The sequence below is a fragment of the Pteronotus mesoamericanus genome, unplaced genomic scaffold (assembly GCF_021234165.1).
Source record: "Pteronotus mesoamericanus isolate MK-2021 breed Mesoamerican mustached bat unplaced genomic scaffold, CSHL_Meso_final contig_171, whole genome shotgun sequence".
In the NCBI taxonomy this organism is placed as follows: domain Eukaryota; kingdom Metazoa; phylum Chordata; class Mammalia; order Chiroptera; family Mormoopidae; genus Pteronotus; species Pteronotus mesoamericanus.
Window position 1 is genome coordinate 469,065 of NW_026555070.1, and position 18,925 is coordinate 487,989.

Below are 18,925 nucleotides of genomic sequence, written 5' to 3' on the forward strand. Positions count from 1 at the left end.
CTTCATTTGTTAATGAATTCTATCATTGTTTGTATCAGTCTGGAAGCAGGAGTTTTCGCTTTCTTCGTGGGGCGGTAAGCCAGCACGGTGCCAGCCCCGTGGCTGCCGCGGCCCCAGCTTCGGCCGCCGGCCACGCCTTGCGCCGGCTCCGCGGGCCTTGGCGCGCCCCGACCCGGCGCGCACCCCGCGTCCTTTTCGGCGGTGTGCTCCTGGGAGCGGGGGTTGACTGCGCCTCCTGGCCTGGGACGAGGAAAGCGGCCCCTCGCTGCAGAGACGTGGAGAAGCCCTCCAAACCTCCCACGGTCGTCCTCGCGCGGCCCGGCACCCCGGCCGCCCGCCCCGCCCCGCCCCCGCCGCGCGTGGCCCGCAGCCCCGCAGCCCCGCAGCCGGCGAGGCTTTCCGTTCACCTTCTCTTTTCATCTTTCCTGTCTCTGCCAGGCTCCCCGCCTCCAACAGCCGCCCCGCGCCGCGCCGCGCCGCGCCGAGGCGGCCCCCACCCTGGGTCCCTGGCGGTCTTCCTCTCGGTTACCATTGTCTCGGTACTCTGTCCCTCGCTGAAATGATCTCTTTTGACATATTTGTTTATTGCCTCTAAATGCAAGTGTCACAAGGAGAGGGACAACCATCCCTGAGCACACACAGTTTTGTTTGTTCGTTTAATTAGTTTGAAATATTTCAGAAATGTCTCCCAGAGATCCCTGGGGGTCTGATAATTAACTACCCGCTTTTTCTTTCTTTAAAAAAAACCCAAACCCTAATATTTGGATATGGACATTATTGACATAAAGAGGAGTCCCTGGAAATTATTCATTTCACAGACTCTACTTCTTTAAAACATTTATTCACTATTACTATTTTTTAAGTCCTCACCTGAGGACACGCTCACCGATTTCAGAGAAGACAAGGGAGGGAGAGTCGCAGCCCTCGCACAGCGCCCTCCGGGGCCGGGCCGCAGCCGGCGCGTGCCCGGACGGGGAACCGAACCTGTGACCCTCGGCGTACAGCGGGACCAGCGGGGCCGCCAGCCGGGCCCAGGCGTCAGAGAGGCCGCCCTGGGCGCTGCGTGGGCGCGGAGGGCAAACGCAGCGGCCCTGCCGGAACCCCGTCACGGCAGCACGCTGTGGGCTGCAGGTGCGGAGCGGGGACTCCAACCCCCTCTGCTTTGAGATCCCCCCAACTACAGGCCTCACCCCATCCCACCTGAGAGTCGAGGGTGTTTGGAGGAGGCACCGCCTCCGACTGGAAGGGCAGTGCGGCGCTTCAGTGGCGGCCGCCCATCGCGGGGCTTTGGCTCAGAGCCTCCCTCCTTTCTCCGCGGCTAGGGATGTTGTGCAGATTAAATGAGATTGTGCTGGATATTAACAAACCCCAAAATAGTTACCTGTTAGTATGACCCCGGAAGTACACACACACAGAATTGTGCAGGGGATTTTGGAGGTGTTTGTACACTCTCCCTAGTCCATTCCTGAACCCTTGACCTCCAAACGCTCTAGGTTATACCACCGCAGCTGAATCACCAGGGCTTAAAGCGACAGGAGGCGGGACAGCGGAGGAAGTCCCCGGTAGGAAGTGGGCAGGGGGCGAGGAACTAGGGCAGGCCCAGGGCTTCTGAGGCAGGGGCTGCCTCGTGCGCTCCGGGGAGCCAGTAGGACTGCACCCGCCTGGGCCCTAGGAACAGGCCCTCAGGGGCAGGTGGGACCCGATTCCAGCGCCTGTGTGGGTGGGGAGGTCTGGCCCAGCCAGGCGTTCCAGTTGGCCCGGTGTGGGGGCTGGGCCCCGTGAGGCCTCTGGCGCTGGCAGAGGTTGTGCAGGCCCAGCTCCTGCCCCTGACCCTAGGCCCTGTGGGCCCAGGAGACCGGAGGGCCGGTGGGTCCTGCTCCGGGGCTGGGGCCCGGGTCTGTGTGTCCCCGTGCACCCCTGGGAGTGTGTGCCAGCACGCTGCGGCCACCGCCTTCGCCTGTGTGTGGCTTTTGGGTCCACAGACATTATAAGAACCCTCCCAGGAAAAGCAAACACACATGTGAGCTGGCTGGCTATGCCACGCTCATGGGAGGAGCAGGGCGTGACACACTGTCAGTGCCAGGACACCTCCCCACACCTGGGGCTCGGACCCCCCCGACAGTGCCGCAGACGAGGAAACTGAGGCCCAGTGGGGAGAGGGTTTGTCCAGCTCTTCCAGGGGCTGGGACAAGAGCCAAGGCACGTGTATCACACACATCCTCACGTGTGCTCACATGCATACACACGGTCCTCTTTGTGCTCCCGCACCCATTCATGCACGGGCAAATCCAGGCAGAAGGGCCCACACCCCAGCACCGCTCCCTCGGGCACACCCAGCCCTGCCTGGCCGCATACTCTGGACCACGAGACCCGGCCGCGAGCACGCCCGCGCGCTGTGTGCTAAGGGGACTTGGAACTTCCTACAAAGGGCGGCACTCAGGGACCGCCGTCTGAGGTGGGGGTAGGGTGGGGTCTCAGGAAACTGCCTGGCTAGCAGGCTTTCTTGTCTCACAGAATGTCATGTAGTCAAGAAAACATGGATTGTTCTGCGTGTCGATGGAAATCCCTCTGGACTTGTAGATGCACAAACTCGCACTAGCATCCCCTAACGTGGAGTTCACCTGCCCAGCCTCACTTATATGTGATGCACTAATGCAGCCGGACACCCCAAAATACCCATATTACACCTGCAGACCATTCCAACCACGGCAACTTACGCACGCATGCCTACACACAACCACACTTGTATATTCACAACCAGGCACACCCAGACACCCACAAATGCACTCACATGTAAAGAGGTATGTTCAGCTACTCAATTTACATTCAGAAAACCGGTACACATACATATGCACTTTGTCACACTCACACACAAACCCACGAAACATCCACAGATTCATACAGAAGTGAACACCAGCTTCATATACACAAATACACTTAGAAACAAACCCAAACACATGTCTCCTTATATACACACACAACTATACCTGGATATACACACCGAGACATACAGGCCCACAGAGACCTAACACACAGTGTATTCACTATTACACACAGCTAACAGGCACACAGCAGATGTTCCAGTGCAAACACACAATGGAACACACAAGCAAGCATTAAACAAATACCCACGAATACGGGCTCAAACATCTCCGAATATGTCCTGTGATAGGCACACACTTGCATTATGGGCACAGCCGTACCCGCACACCTGCATGCTGACACACACAGTCGGACTCATATCACACACAAATGCACAGGTATGAGGTTCCTAAATAAATACACACACTTGCACTCCCACAAGTGTATCCAGAAATGGATATTCTTACACAATCACATCCACTTCCATGGTTTACACACCCTGTCACACTTGGCTGGCACCATAGACTCAAACACAGTCACCCAAAACTACACTCACGATGAATAAAGGCACATTCTGAAACTGCTCCCCACATACGCACACAGGTACCCACCACAATCAGATGCCCACATACAAGGGCACTTGGGCACAAATACACCCCACTCCATGCGATGGGAACCCCCCAGCAAATCCTGCTGAGACCAGAAATACACATGCAGACATTTGCAGATGTATCCAGTAACAGCCATTCCAACACACATAGATACAAGTAGTCACACGCACACGCACCTTCAGTGTCTGTCACATATGCCTTCTTCGACCTTAACCGCACCCTGGTACAAAACACAAGTACATTTACGTGTTCACAAATGTGCGCACTCACAAAGCCACTGACAAAACACAATGACACTCACTCACTCACCACTCCTATATCTTCAGGACCGACACCTACAGACCCTCATACACACATCACGTGGGACACATGGAAGCCCCACACGTGTGCACCTGCAGACATCCTCAAATACACTTGTTCAGCACCTACACACAATCAGTGACACATAAAGTTACGAATACACATACTCTTATACACTCACAATACACAGTCAGAAACAGGTGCACCTCCGCACAGTTGCCTCCTGGCCCGGAAGACAAGCCGGCACAAATGCTCATACTCGCATCTAAGGATACACGCCTGCGCCAGCACACACATTCACAAACAGAGGGTCCCTCATCCTCTCCAGTGCGCTCACACACACACACACACACACACACACACGCACGCACACACGCACGCACACACGCACACATGCGCGCGCGCACACACCCTCCTCCGCAGCCTCCCCGCCCCACCCTGCGGCGAAGGCCCGAGCAAGGCGCGGGCACCGGGCTGGGGGCGGGGCGCACCTGGGCTCCGCCCCGGGGCGGGGCCGACGCAGCGTCGCGAACGCCAGCCGCCGCACCTGGCTCCGCGGCGGCCCGGGTGCGAGCGCAGCGCAGCGCAGCCTAGCCGGAGCGAGCACCGAGCCGCCGCCAGCAGCCCCGGCAGCGCCATGGTGGAGGCGGCGCCCCCCGGGCCCGGGCCGCTGCGGAGGACCTTCCTGGTACCCGAGATCAAGTCGCTGGACCAGTACGATTTCTCGCGGGCCAAGGCAGCGGCCAGCCTGGCGTGGGTGCTGCGGGCCGCGTTCGGGGGCTCAGGTACCCTCTGGGGGACGACAGGTGCGGGGGGCGGGCCAGGGAGGTCGAGGTCGTGGGAACAATAGCGCGGGCCGCCGGGGTTCCCGGGCCTCCGGTTTGCTGCTCGGCCCGGGCGTTGGACTTTGGTCGCCCGGCTGCGGGAGCGCGGTGGGGGTGGGGCCGGCGGCCCAGCTCCACGCCGGGATCCCGGCGTCGCGGCCCCAGGTGAGCGGGGCGGTGTCTGTAGGCCGCCTGGGTTCTCCAGTGCGGGCCTTGCCGTGCATCCTCTCCTCCACTTTACACACTCGCATTACGCCTGCGAGGACTCCCAACTCACACCCAGGACCCACACCCGGAGGCCTGTACGCACACCCCACGACGGCCCGGCCTGCGCAGCGGGCGGCGCGGGGAGGTCGGAGACCCTCTCTTTCGCCTCCACGTCCCCGGCCAGGGCTGGCCGCTGTGACTTACTGCCTCATTTTGGCTAGGAGGTGGGCGAGCCCAGTGTAAGGGAAATAGCTTGTCCAAGATTGCCCGTGGCAGGGGCCCAGGTGCAGGCCCACTTGTGTGAAGAAGTCAGGCCACCCGGAGAGGGGAGGATGTGGGTGGGTCCCCGGGACTGGAGGCCCTGGGCAGGCTCAGTCAGGGCCACATGCCGGAGCTGGGAGCCAGGGCCTGGCCGTGGGGAAGCTGGGGTTAATTAAGGACTGGGCCTTCCTGGGGGGACGCCCTGCCCACCCACTGGTTCTGGCACCAGCTGGGCACAGCCCATCCTCCCTCAGTGGCCTTCCCAGATCAACCTGTTCTGGGTGTGGGTCTCTGGTAGCTGTCCCTCTCCTGGTGCCGCCCAAGCCTGTTTCTCCCAGCCTCTCTCCCTGCACGCTTGCACACGGGGCCTGTTTGCCCCCGAGGATCTGTTTGAGGAAGAAGGGCGGCTGCTGGGGAGAGGCTCAGGGAGCCTCAGCCCTCCTGTCCCAGGTTATGAGGCCCTCCAGCGCCCACCGTTGGGAATCAGTTGGGTTTGAGTCCTAGCTCCACCAGACTGTGGACGATCTCAATTCTCCAAGCTGCCATTTCCCCCTCGTTAAAGAAGGCACTTCTTCACCTATTTGTCCATTTGGCAAGTGTGCCGGGACAGGGCAAGGGCAACTGGAGTCCCAGCCAGTACCCTCTTCACAAGGTGGCTGGGAGGCGGAGGAGAGGGCTCCCCTTCAGAACTGTGCACCGTGCCTGGCACACAGTGCGTGCTGTGTAGCTGCTATTACTGCTGCTGGCATTGGTGTGCTGATTTTATTAATAACATGAATATTGTTCATCATCCCCTGGCCAGGGGACAGTAGAAATTACTATCCCACTTCACAGAAAGGAAAGTGAAGTCCCCCAGAGGGAGGCACTGACCCTCAGGCCCAGCTCCTCATGCTGTGTGACACCCTCCCTGAAGGTCAATTTCAACCTGTTCCCCACCTACCTTTTCTAAACAGAGGGGGCTGAGGAATGTGGGACACCAGGCCCTGAGAGGGAAGTGGGGACAGAACTCCGCTCGGCTCATGAACTCTGGGACTCCGTACTGAGGCCTTTGGGTGCCAGGCCAGTGCTGGGCGCTCAGGATGCATTGGGCGTTGGATGAAGGCGAGCGGGCTGTGGGACAGGAAACCAGATCATCCCAGCCCTGAGTGACAAGTAGAGGGATGCAGCAGAGCCCCGGCAGGGAGGACGTTCCTGACATCTTCCAGGGAGGGGAGGAAAAGGGAAGACACCCTAGAAGGAGGGTTTGAGCCTTGAGGAACGCGTAGGAGCCTGCCAGGGGGAGGAGCTCGCACGCCCCAAGGCATGGGGTGTGGCCCAGCAACGAGAAGGGCATGGGCGTCCTGGGGGCGACTGTGGGAGGCAAGGGGTGAGGGGGGCTGGTAAGACTGAGGAGGCCTCTCAGGCCAAGCGTGAGGATCTGAGGGCACTGAGGAGTCATGGAAGGTGTTTGGGGACTGGCAAGAGGAGATCAGATGTGCAAGTAGGTGCCCAGGGGTGATCGTGGCTGGAGAAGGGATAGTTCTGGTGACTGCGAGGTACAGGTGTGAGGAGGCCAGGCCGCAAGGCAGGCAGGTGGAACCCTAGCTCAGAGATAAGATAGAAAGGGTGCCATCTTTGAGCAAGTTTGGGAAACAGCACGGGCAGCCCCTTATGCCTTCAGAACACCAGCGCGGTGTGTAGGGAAACTGGATTCATGTCAGCTCTATCATGTATTAGTGGTGTGAGCTCCGGCACGTCCTGTCAGCTGTCTGGGCCTTGGTCTGCACCGCGGGGATAAGAATGTAAGTGCTGCAGGGACTGACGACCGAGCAGGCGGATGGGCCCGGGGCTGCCCGTCACCGCGCGCCGTGGACAGGACGTGTGCAGTGGCTTCTGAAGACCTGGTACAGACAACAGAATGTGGAATACCTCATTACGAATGCTGTTATAGTGCTTGCATGTTGGCATGAGAATGTTTCGGGCGCACAGGGGCCCTTGAGTGGCACTGGGGCCAGGGCGCGGGCGCCCTCCCTGCTGCACCGTTAAAAGTCCGTGTGTGACTGGGCTCCCCCAAGCCTGACTGCCGGTGGCGTGCTGTTGGCCTTACCGATAACATCGACAGTCGACTAACATGTATTTTGTATGTTCTGTGTATTCTATACTGTGTTTGTACAATAAAGTGAGCTAGAGAAAAGGACATGGCATTAAGAAAATCATAAGGAGGAGAAGATGCATTCAGTGTTTCCTGAAAAAACCCATGTATGAGTGGACCCATCCAGTTCAAACCCACGTTGTCCAAGGGTCAACTGTATATTAGGTTAAATATATTATTAAATTAGCGTTGCCTGTTTCTGCTTTTTAAACGTGGCTACTAGAAAATCTGAAACTACATGTGTGGCTCGCACTGTGTTTCTGTGGCACCGCCCTGCTCCGCAGTAAATGCCCACCGCCCTCCGAGGGCGTAGGCTGTTGGCTGACCTTGGCTCTCAGAGACTTTCGGCGCTATCGGCAGACCCTGCTGGTTGTCACTACTTGGGAGGAAGCTGCTACTGGCATCCAGTGATTAGAGACCAGGGATTCTGCTCAGCGTTTTACAACACAGAACAGCCTACCCCACCCCCCTGGTGAACACCAGGAAAGAATTATCCAGCCCCAAATGCCAACAGAGCAGAGGTGGAGACACACTGGGATAGAGGAAGTGCTTGGTAAACATTAGCCATGGGTAGTAATATCTCACCTCATGCTTTCATTTTGAAGGCCCTGACAAGTCCTGCAGAAAAGATACTTGTTCAATTTTTGCCAATGGGAGCAGGAAATGAGTAGGAACTGGAGATACAGGGAGTAGGGTTTGGCTTTGAAAGATGCCAGGAGGTCGAAGTGGATTGAATGTTGGAGGAGGAAGTGAAGGAGGGATGGTGATTTTTCACTGCAATGGGAACAGGGAGAGGGAGCAGGTTTGGAGCAAGATGCTTAGGATTGTGGGGGTTGCCAAGGCTACAGCAGGTGTTCAGATGGCAATGGAAGCCGTCATATATGTGTGTTGGGGGTGGGCGTGTCCATTTACAAGGCTGCTGAGGCAGCTGTTGGGGGCTCTGCCTTGAAGGGGCTTGTGTGGAGCGGGCTCGGTGTGCGTGGTGGGACGCGGGGCACGCGGAGGGGAGGACGGCTTCCGGAAGGGTGAGGTCCTGGGCCGAGAGCCCCGGCCAGACACGGGCCGCGATGGCGCGTTGGACGGCCGCTGCTGGCCTCGGGGAGGCTGGGGCCTGGAAGGGCAGGAGCCGGCCTGCGGAGGGTGGGGTGGGGTATGCTGGGGGGAGGGAAGCCTGGGGAGCTCTTCTGTCAAGGAGCGGTGCTGAGAGGGGCCGAGAGCAGGCACAGGCACAGCTCTCCACAGGGGCGGGGCGCCAAGTGGGAAGGTCAAGCGCAATTTTAGGCGGTGAGGAGAGAGCCCCGCCAGGAAGAGACGGAAGGCAAGGATGCTTGGTCCTTGTGCGGGGGAGCTGTCTGGGAGCGCGGCAGTGACCAGAGGCACCTGAGGAAGGTCTGGTCCCATTCAGGTGTTCTAAGTAACAGAGTCCTGCCCCAGCTCTTTCAAACATACGTGGAACCCCAGCATACAAAACAGCTTCTCTGACTGGAAGGAGCTGGGCACCCTGGAAGAGCCCCACGAGGGCAGGGACCCCCACCCTGGCCTCAGGTGCCTCTTCCTTGGCCTTCCTGGATTTTTCTGACAGCTTATTCTGATCTTTCTCCTCCCTATCCTTGGGTTCTACTTGAGGCCCTGCCACCAGCCCCTCCATGTGGGGCTTCCTCAAGCCCCTTCCTAGTCTTCTGTCCCACTCAGGGTTTCCGAGGCTGAATCTGTGACATGATTTCTCTACTCTCCCAAGCCCCGGCCCCCGACACTGAGCCTCCGGGACCTCTGGGTCACCACCCTCTTCCCCCACGGGGGCCGGGGCACCTCCCTCCACTTCCTCCCTTCAGTCGCTAAGTTCAGACCACTCGCCCCTCCCCCACCAAAATGTCTGCAGTCTGTCCACCTCCCCCATTTCGTGACCTGCCAGCCAGACCCCAAATCCAAGCTGAGAGAGTGTAGAAGCTGCTGGAGGCCTGGATCTGAAGGCCAGTTCCATCACTGCCCACTGTGTGGCCTTAGGCAGGTGCGCCCTGGGGTTGCATTAAGATGTAAATGAGCCTACAGGGGTGCTGGGGGGCACCCAGGGAGAGCAATTAAGCGATATTGGCACTGTTATTGCCCTCCCCACCTCTAACAAGACCTCTCCCCTCTCCCCGGGCACTGTGCTCTCTTCCACCTTCTGACGTCTGCATGCATCTGGACCACTGCCACCCCTTCCTCTGGCGAACTCCTCCACACTTGCGCCTTCTCTCCTGGTGCCATCGTCCCTGGCCCAGAGCCCCCCTTCGCTGGAGACATGGGATGGTGTGGGTGTGACTGGTTGGTTCGCAGTGGCCCTGACCTGCCCTCACCCCCTTCGCCCGCACAGAGCATGTGCCCTCGGAGCTGTGGGAGCCCTTCTACACCGACCAGTACGCGCAGGAGCACGTGAAGCCTCCGGTGACCCGGTTGCTGCTCTCGGCCGAGCTGTACTGCCGGGCCTGGCGCCAGGCGCTGCCGCAGCTGGAGACACCCCCCAGCCCCTCTGCACTGTTGGCCCTCCTGGCACGGAGGGGCACGGTGCCCGCCCTGCCCGAGCGCCCAGTGCAGGAGGCCGACCTGAGACACCAGCCTATCCTCATGGTAGGCCCCGCCCACTGCACCTGGGCACTTTCTGGCCCCCCCGCCCCGCCCCCGCCGGGCCCAAAGGCTCCTCCTACCAGCCCTAGCTCCGCCCACCAGGCCTGGTTCCTCCCGTCAGTCCTCCTCCCACCAGGCCTCCTCCCACCAGGCGTGGCTCCTTCCAAAAGATACCACTGTGGCCTCTGAGAACTTGTCTACACGGCCCACCAGATCCTAAGACCTAGTATGTGACCTAAAGCCAAGCCCATCAGGAAGTGGCCCTGCCGGGACCCTGGTCTTGATTGCTTTCATGAGGCCCCGCCCCTGAAGCCCCCCCCCTCCCCGCCCCTCCCTCGTCCAGATGCTTCCTTGATTCTGTTTGGATCTTACCCTTCAGTCCTTGTGCCCACAGGGAGCCCACCTAGCGGTCATCGACGCCCTCATGGTGGCCTTCGCCTTAGAATGGACAAAGACGCCGCCCGGCCCTTTGGCCCTGGCCAGCTTGGAGCACAAGCTCCTTTTCTGGGTAGACACGGTAGGTGGCACTGGGCCAGGGTGGGCTCGGGGCAGGATCGCCCCGGCACCAGCGCCCTGACCTCTCCTGGTCCCTCAGACAATCCGGCGGCTGCAGGAGAAGACGGAGCAGGACGCAACCCAAAGAGCGTCTCCCGCAGCCCCGGCAGACGGGTCGGCCCCGGCGCAGCCCTCGGTGAGAGGAAGGCGAGGGACAGAGGGACCACAGAGGGCGGGCGGGCGGGGTGGGCCGGACCTCGTGGCCGTCTGCGCTCCGAGGCCGTCGGAGGTGACTCTCTCTCTCTCCCCACCCCGCCCTCCCCGGCCCGCTCCTCTCATCTCCTCTCTGCCGCTCTGGCATCAGTGCCCCACACGCTGGTACTGGAAGCTGGTTCCTGTAAGTGGGGCCGTCTCCGCCCCGTCTGCCTGCCCTGCTTGCCACTCTGTGTCTGTCTGCCTGTCTACTCCTTCTCCTACCTCCCCCCAGCTGTGAGCAAAGGAGGTGTAATCCCCAGCCCTGGGGGACAGAGGACCCCCCTGTGAACGAAGAGAAGGGGAGATCGCTCCGATATTCCCTGGCAGGGTAGACACCCTCCCCAGTTACCTGACAGGAGGAGGCTCCCCTCCCATCAGTCAGGAGGGTGGAACTCCCTTGGCTTGCCCACTGACCCCAGGAGGGCGTCCTCAGGACTTTCTCAAGGGAGGACCCCATCCCATCAGAGCCATGACCCTGCCCCGAGTGGGCCAAGCACATGGTGAAGACCCCTCCTGGCCAAGAGGAAGGCCCTCAAACCCAGCAGAGCGTGTCTGCACCTTCCCGAGACTCCAGCTCCCCTGAGGAGAGACCCCAGCTTTAGGGGCGGGGAGTGCCCACCCCGAGAGCACAGCAGCGGGCAAGGACTGCTGCGTGCGGGGGGAGGAGGCTTTGCGCTGAATGGGGTCCCCCGCCTTTTCTCACGCCTGGAGCCTGGGTCGGGGGTCCCTCTTCTGCCTGCCTGTCTGCTTCCTCTGCATCCCCTCCTGAGCTGGGGCCTGGGTCTTTCGTGAGGGGAGGAGTCCCTGCATGGAGGCTGCTCTGTGGGGTTCCTCCAGGCTGGGAGGAGCTGGGATCCCCAAAGCTGGCCAGAGTGCAGGCAGGGCGCTGGAGGGCCACGGGCTCAGGACAGGGCTCAGGGCTTCCCCCGCCCCTCCCGGAGGTGTGCTCGGTTGCCCAGCAAGTCAGCACCCCTCCTGCCCCGCTGATGGCTGCTCCTCTCCCCCCAGCACGCAATTGCCTTCTGTTTGAAGGAGTCGGGGAGCAAACCCCCCATGGTAATGTATCCCCCACCCCAGGGTCCCAGGAGCCCCTGCCCCAGCCCCCACTGCTGGCCTGGCTGCTCAAAGGCACTTCCTCTGCCTCGCTGCTGCCCTTTCCCCACTCCAGGCTGGCCCTCACTCTGGCTCTGGGACCCCCGGCTTCATGCCCCCTCGTGGCGGAAACCCCGGGCCTCCCTGCCCAGCCTGCATGACCCCTGCCCTGGGGGCCAGGCTGACCTCTGACCTGGCCTGGCTCCCACCTACAGATCCGATACCGCAAGGACCGTACTGTGGCCCGATGTGCCCCCTGTTTTCCCAACGTGACTGGCCTCCAGGACCTGGCCAGTGGGGCCGCACTGGCCGCCACAATCCACTGCTATTGTCCCCAGCTGTTGCGACTTGAGGGTGAGTGACCAGGCCTGGGCCAGACCCTGCCCTCGGGAGCCCAGCGTCCTAGGACCATCCCCAGAGCAGTGCCACCATCACGAGTGCAGCTTCCGGAAATAGCGAGCCTGGGTCGGAACCTCTCTGCTCCCCCAAATAGCTGTGTGACTTCACATAGATGCGTACGCTTCTCTGCGCTTCTTATGATTCATTCCTGCAGCAAATACTTCTAGTGTGAATTGTGTGCCAAGTGCTATGTTAGAGTCCAGGAATTGGGTGTCTCACATCATAGTCTGGGGAGAGAGACAGTAAGTTCATCCAGAAGAACGTTCCAGGTGTTAGGTGCCCTGACGTGCGCACGGTAACCAGGAAGAGCTTTTCGAGTTGAGTTCTTTGGGGACTAGGGCCCTAGGCTTTGGAAGCAGCAGATGCGTGGCCCAAGGAGCAGCCCATCACGGCACCCGCCTCGTGAGGGGCCTGCCCCCCCCACAGCCTGGGCCTCTGTCCCCGCAGAGGTGTGCCTCAAGGACCCCATGTCCGTGGCAGACAGCCTGTACAACCTGCAGCTGGTGCAGGATTTCTGCGCCTCCCGCCTTCCTCGTGGCTGCCCCCTGTCCCTCGAAGATCTGCTTTATGTGCCACCGCCCCTCAAGGTAAGGCCACCTTGGGGTCTGGTGGGCAGTATGGGCGTCAAGGTCCATGGGTCCTGAGGCTGAGCCCGCCTTCTGCCTCCAGATCAACCTGGTGGTGCTGCTGGCCGAGATGTTCATGTGCTTTGAGGTGCTGAAACCCGACTTCGTGCAGGGCAAGGGCCTGCCTGATGGCCACGGTGAGGCCGGGCCCAGCCCGGGGTGGGGGTGGGGGTGGGGGGCCACGCCCTGCCTGACCCTCTCCTCTCTGCTGCAGCTGCCTCCCCCCAGGCCACAGAGGCCTCCACGCCTCAGAACAGCAGCGGCAGCAGGTATGCCCTCCCTGCGGGGTGAGTGTCCCCGGCCCTGCGCCCTGCTGCGGGGGCGGTGGGGGGCCCCTGGCTGACGGGTGTCTCTTGCAGTTCTCCCGTCTTCAACTTCCGCCACCCACTCCTGTCGCCCGGCGGCCCCCAGTCCCCACTCCGAGGATCCACAGGTGAGGGTGGCAGTGGCTTGGCCCTGGAAACCACCCCTAAAGCCCCAGCTGCCTTCATGGTGTCACCTTTCGATCCCTCCCTTGGGTCCCCTGGCACATGGTGACACTCGTTGACCCCACACTGACCTCCCCAGTGGCTCAACAGGGCTCCCAGTAACACTGAGGGGCCCCCAGCTGTCCCTCCGCAGAAGGACCCATCAGTCACTCACCCGGTGACCTGCCCTGGATAACCCCACCCCGGGTGCCCTGAGTCCCCCGTAGTGACCACTGAGTGACCCCTCGCACCCCCCCCCCCCGCCCCAGGCTCACTGAAGTCCTCCCCGTCCATGTCCCACATGGAGGCCCTCAGCAAGGCCTGGAACCGGCAGCTCAGGTGAGGGCATCTCCAGGGCCTGGGCCGTGGAGAGGGCGGGGCCAGGCTGGGGCGGGGCCAGGGCTTGACCCAGGGGCTGACCCCTCCCTTTGGCCGCCCAGCCGCCCCCTCTCCCAGGCTGTGTCATTCAGCACCCCCTTTGGCCTGGACAGCGATGTGGATGTCGTCATGGGAGACCCTGTCTTACTGCGCTCTGTCAGCTCGGACAGCCTGGGCCCCCCGCGCCCCGTGCCGGCCCTGACCCCCGCCCACCCTCCACCAGAGCCTGGTGACCTGCCTACCATTGAGGAGGCCCTGCAGATCATCCACAGCGCCGAGCCCCGGCTGCTCCCCGACGGGGCTGCCGACGGCAGCTTCTACCTCCACTCACCTGAGGGGCCCTCCAAACCCCCACTGGCCTCCTCCTACCCACCTGACAAAGCACCTGTCTACTTGCCGCACCTCGAGGGCCCCTCAAAACTCTCTCCCTGCCTGGCAGGGGAGGCATTGAAACCGCCAGCCCGATCTGAGGGCTGCCTAAAGGCGGCAGCTTCGTCGCCGGCCGCCAGCAACTCTGAAGTGAAGATGACCAGCTTTGCTGAGCGCAAGAAGCAGCTGGTGAAGGCCGAGGCAGAGGCTGGAGTGGGGTCCCCAGGCTCCACCCCCACGGCACCAGAGGCCCTGAGCTCAGAGATGAGTGAGCTTGGAGCCCGGCTAGAGGAGAAACGGCGGGCCATAGAGGCTCAGAAGCGACGGATAGAGGCCATCTTTGCCAAACACCGCCAGCGACTGGGCAAGAGCGCCTTCCTGCAGGTGCAGCCACGGGAGGCCGGAGGGGAGGCGGAGGCCGAGCCGGAGCCGGAGCCAGAGCCGGCCCCGGGTGGGGAGCGGCCTTTGGGCGAGGGCCAGGGTGAGCCGTCCCCACGGCCCAAGGCAGTGACCTTCTCACCGGAACTGGGCCCAGTGCCTCCTGAGGGTCTGGGGGACTATAACCGGGCGGTCAGCAAGCTGAGCGCTGCACTGAGCTCATTGCAACGGGACATGCAGCGGCTCACGGACCAGCAGCAGAGGCTCCTGGCTCCGCCTGAAACTCCCGGGCCCACCCCGCCTCCTGCTGCGTGGGTCATCCCTGTCCCCACAACGAGTCCCAAAGCTGCATCCACCAGCCCTGCCCGGCGTGCCCCGGCTGCCCGGCGCAGCCCCGGGCCGGGTCCCAGCCCAGCACCCCGCAGCCCGAAGCACACGCGGCCAGCAGAGCTGCGACTGGCACCCCTGACGAGGGTGCTCACGCCTCCCCATGATGTAGACAGCCTGCCCCACCTGCGTAAGTTCTCGCCAAGCCAGGTGCCTGTGCAGACACGCTCCTCCATCCTCCTGGCCGAGGGACCCCCTCCCGAGGAGCCCGTGGCCAGGCCGGGCCTCATTGAGATCCCACTGGGCAGCCTGGAAGAACCCTCGGCCGAGAACGAGGGGGACGGGAGCCCCCCTGGTGCTGACGATTCTTTGGAGGAAGAGGTATCTTCAGAGGGAGTTCCCCGCACCGGGTTGGGCTTCTTCTATAAGGTGAGCCACCTTAGTAGGTGGAGGGCGGGGACCGGGGAGCGGGGATGGGGCGGGGGGCGGCTGGCTGGTCAGCGAGTGGGGCAGTGGACGGGCAGACGGCCGGAGGGGTGGGTGGACACGTGGGCAGGTAGAGAGGGCATTCCAAAGGATGGCCAAATAGGCGGAGCTGGTGGGTGGACAGAAGGTGGGTGGATGGGTGGCTACGTAGCCACGTGGGAGTGGGCAGACAAGGTGTAGCCAGGGGGCCGACAGGTGGGGTGAGCGGGCACAGAAGGGCAGATGGGCAGCCAGCCAGGTGGGGGTGTGCAGATGGGTAGATGGGTGGGTGGGTGAGGGACAGACTGGACAGACAGGGCAAAGCCTGTCCTCCGTCCCTCTCACTCCCTGTTCCTCCCCCATGGCCTTGCCCGTTCCCCTGCCTCGTGGCGCCCCAGCCTGGGCCACCGCCTCTCACCCAGACACTTGCGGTTGCATCCTGACTGGCCTGTGCCGACCCCTCCCCCAAATCCTGGCCATTTCCAACTGAGCAGCCAGACTTTCAGAAAATGCAGACGGGTCCTTGTCGCTGCCCTGTTGAAACCCTTCTGTAGCTTCCCTGGCCTTGGGAATTAAATGGCTCCCTAGGTTCGTCCCGATTGTGCCCTGCCCCATTCTTGGCCTCCCTGCTGTGTGTGCCACTGCCCACGGGGCTTGCTCTGGCCTCAGGGCCTTTGTCCTTGCTGTCACCGCCCTCCCCCCACCCGGGCTGCTTCCTCCAGGAAGCCTCACTCGGTGCCTCTCCGCAGCACAGACTGGCCGCTGCCTGGCCGGGCGGGGTCCGGCTGCCCTCCCCGCTGCGTGAAACGCTTTGTGGGGGCAGCGCCGGGGTCTGCCCTGCCCGTTGAGCCAATGCCCAGCAGGGCTATGTGTAAAGTGGGTGCCAACTAAATGCCTTTAGAACAATTACAAAATCCGAAGGGCGAGTGAGTGGCTGGCAGTCCGCGTGGACTGATCAGACCAGAGCTGGGGGAGGGGCGCGGCGGCCGCCACACTCAGTGCCTGCCCGCAGGGCGAAGACAAGCCCGAGGACGAGATGGCCCAGAAGCGGGCCAGCCTGCTGGAGCGGCAGCAGCGGCGGGCAGAGGAGGTGCAGCGGCGCAGACAGTGGCAGGAGGCCGAGCGAGAGCAGCGGAGGGAGGAGGCTGCACGGTGAGGCGGCCCGCCCCGGGGACCTCTGCCCCGCCGACGCCGCAACCTGTCTGACTGCCTCATTCGCTCCACCTGCAGGCTGGCCCAAGAGGAGGTGACCTCCAGCCCCCCGGCCCCCACTGCCAGGGCCCCCGCTGAAGAAGAGGTGGGCCCTCGGCGGGGAGAGTTCACGCGGCTGGAGTACGAACGCCGAGCCCAGCTGAAGCTGATGGATGACCTGGACAAGGTGCTGCGGCCGCGGGCCTCAGGGACCGGGGGGCCTGGCCGCGGTGGGCGGAGGGCCCCTCGGCCACGCTCCGGTTGCTGCGATGATTCCGCCCTCGCTCGAAGCCCAGCCCGTGGCCTGCTCGGTGAGGCCCCTGTGGGGCAGGGACAGATGTATTGCAGGGGTGCAGGCTGGCGTATGTGGGGGATCAGGGCCTCAGGCGGGAACACCCTGCTTCTGGGTGGACTTCCAGAGGGAGGTGGGGGCGGCCATAGGGCGGGGGCTACTGGGCAGAGCTGGACGGGAGCCCTCCCCAGGGCTCACGGGCAGGGCCCCCTGGGAGCACCGGGGGGCGAGGGACGCCTGCTGGGAGCTGCACAGGGCAGGTCTGTGAGGCAAGGGGCTTCGGCGGCTCCTGACTCACTGCGCGCTGCCCCAGGTTCTCGGCTGAGCAGGGTCTACTCCCAGTCCACCCTCTCACTGTCGACCGTGGCCAACGAGGCCCCCAGTCACCTTGGCGTGAAGAGGCCCACATCTCGGTGAGTTTGGTCCGGGCAGGTGGCCTCAGTCTGCGCGCGCGTGAGCTCTTGGGTGTGATATGGCATGAGCGTGCGTATCTGCCACCGAAGGGCCACAGGACGCCTGCACAGGTGGGACTGCCCACCTGGCGGGCGGGACCTGCGGAGGAGCCTCGGGGCTGGAGGGAAGAGTTCGCCGCGCCCGCACTCGGGCTCGCACACGACGCACGCACGCACCTCCCTCTCTGCCAGGGGGTCCAGGCCATCCCTTCCCTGGCCCCACGGCACCCTGGGCAGTCTCTCCCAGTGCTGACGGCATCTCCGCCCCACCCCCCCTCCCTGCAGGGCTCCGTCCCCATCAGGCCTCATGTCCCCAAGCCGCCTGCCTGGCAGCCGTGAGCGTGACTGGGAGAATGGCAGCAACGCCTCTTCCCCGGCGTCCGTGCCCGAGTACACAGGTAAGCAAGACTGCAGGTGGCCAGCACCAGTCCCCCCGTGCCCAGGCATCCCTGCTGACTGCCCTGCCCCCCAGGTCCCCGGCTGTACAAGGAGCCCAGCGCCAAGTCCAACAAGTTCATCATCCACAACGCCCTGTCACACTGCTGCCTGGCAGGCAAGGTGAACGAGCCCCAGAAGAACCGTGTCCTCGAGGTCAGTCTGTGCCAGGGGTAGGTGGCCGGCAGCGGGCTGGGGGCCTTGCTGGGCTGGCTGACTGCCTGCCTCCCCTGCCCACCAGGAAATTGAGAAGAGCAAGGCCAACCACTTCCTGATCCTCTTCCGGGACTCAAGCTGCCAGTTCCGGGCCCTCTACACCCTGTCAGGGGAGACAGAGGAGCTGTCTCGGCTGGCAGGGTATGGCCCCCGCACGGTCACGCCTGCCATGGTCGAGGGCATCTACAAATACAACTCGGACCGCAAGCGCTTCACCCAGATCCCCGCCAAGACCATGTCCATGAGCGTGGACGCCTTCACCATCCAGGGGCACCTCTGGCAGAGCAAGAAGCCCACCACCCCCAAGAAGGGAAGCAGTACCCCCAAATAGCCCTGCCCCGGGTGGTGCTTGCCCACCACCCTCTCGGAGGACAGCCTGGAGGACGTTCAGTGGGTATCCCTGGGTCCTGTCCGTCCCCAACTTTGAGCGGTGGGGGCTGGAGCCCTCACCCTCTAACTTGCGTCTCATCCTGCCATGGGGGCCGAGCTGGCAGGTTCAGGGACTCAAGGCTCAGCTCGGCCCCTATCTGGCCTCCCTACCTTCTTGAATAAAATAATTTAAAGAGGACTTAAGTGCTGGCATCCCTCCGCCACGGCTGGGGCACCTGGCGCGCTCTGCCCGAGAGGATTTTCCGCAGCGTCCCACCCTGTTCGCCCCGGGGCCTGCTGCAGCCTCCCCGGCCCCCTTGCGGCGCTGACGCAGCTGCAGCCAAGGTCATGGCACCCTGCCAGCACCCCCACCCCACCCCACCCCACCCTCGTAACCACTTCTCGGCCCCTTCACTGACTCCTGGACACAAGAGGCTTCTGACTAGTCCCCTTGCCCCATGGCCTTTGGCTGTTACTATTTGTTTCACCCAGTACTTGGTCTGTGGCCAACGGCTAAACTTGACTGTCCTCCAGCCGCCTGCCTACCCTTCTAGGCTCAGTTACTGCCCCTAAACCAGGGGTCTCACGTTCTGGGTCCAGGTGCCCCTTGGCATGGATGGCCACTGGATGTCTCAGAGGTGGGCCCTACACTACACGCTCGAGCCAGGCTGAGCTCGTCGCCCTGCAGCTCTGGCATGCCAGGTGGGGGCCAGCTTCCTCAGCACCGCGCTGTTCTGTACACTGCGCCTCCTGAAGCCCCCTTCTATTGCCTCTCTGTCCCCAGGACCACCCCCACGCAACGCAGCAGCCCGGGCCTCTCCCCATTTCCAGCCGTCTCCTGTCACAAGCCAACCCCCCCCCCGCCCCCCCAGCAGCCTGCACAGCTTATTCAGGACACAAATCTGATATATCTCCAAAT

General features: G+C 62.6%; 1 protein-coding gene across 4 annotated transcripts; it reads left to right on the forward strand.

The window, feature by feature from the left end:
* Positions 1 to 4,383: 4,383 nt before the first annotated feature.
* CAMSAP3 (calmodulin regulated spectrin associated protein family member 3) lies at positions 4,384 to 18,168 on the forward strand. Of its 4 annotated transcripts, XM_054566221.1 has the most exons (19): positions 4,384 to 4,558; positions 9,550 to 9,803; positions 10,195 to 10,317; positions 10,396 to 10,491; positions 10,660 to 10,692; positions 11,559 to 11,606; positions 11,858 to 11,996; positions 12,489 to 12,628; positions 12,711 to 12,804; positions 12,882 to 12,936; positions 13,027 to 13,100; positions 13,404 to 13,473; positions 13,575 to 15,015; positions 16,064 to 16,203; positions 16,282 to 16,553; positions 16,848 to 16,947; positions 17,272 to 17,384; positions 17,459 to 17,577; positions 17,663 to 18,168. In XM_054566221.1, the coding sequence occupies exons 1-19, from the start codon at positions 4,411 to 4,413 to the stop codon at positions 17,966 to 17,968; spliced, it is 3,765 nt and encodes a 1,254-aa protein (XP_054422196.1). In that variant the 5' UTR covers positions 4,384 to 4,410; the 3' UTR covers positions 17,969 to 18,168. The 4 variants fall into 4 exon arrangements, with proteins under 4 accessions (XP_054422196.1, XP_054422198.1, XP_054422197.1 ...); XM_054566223.1 differs by lacking the exon at positions 11,559 to 11,606; XM_054566222.1 differs by lacking the exon at positions 10,660 to 10,692.
* Positions 18,169 to 18,925: the final 757 nt, after the last annotated feature.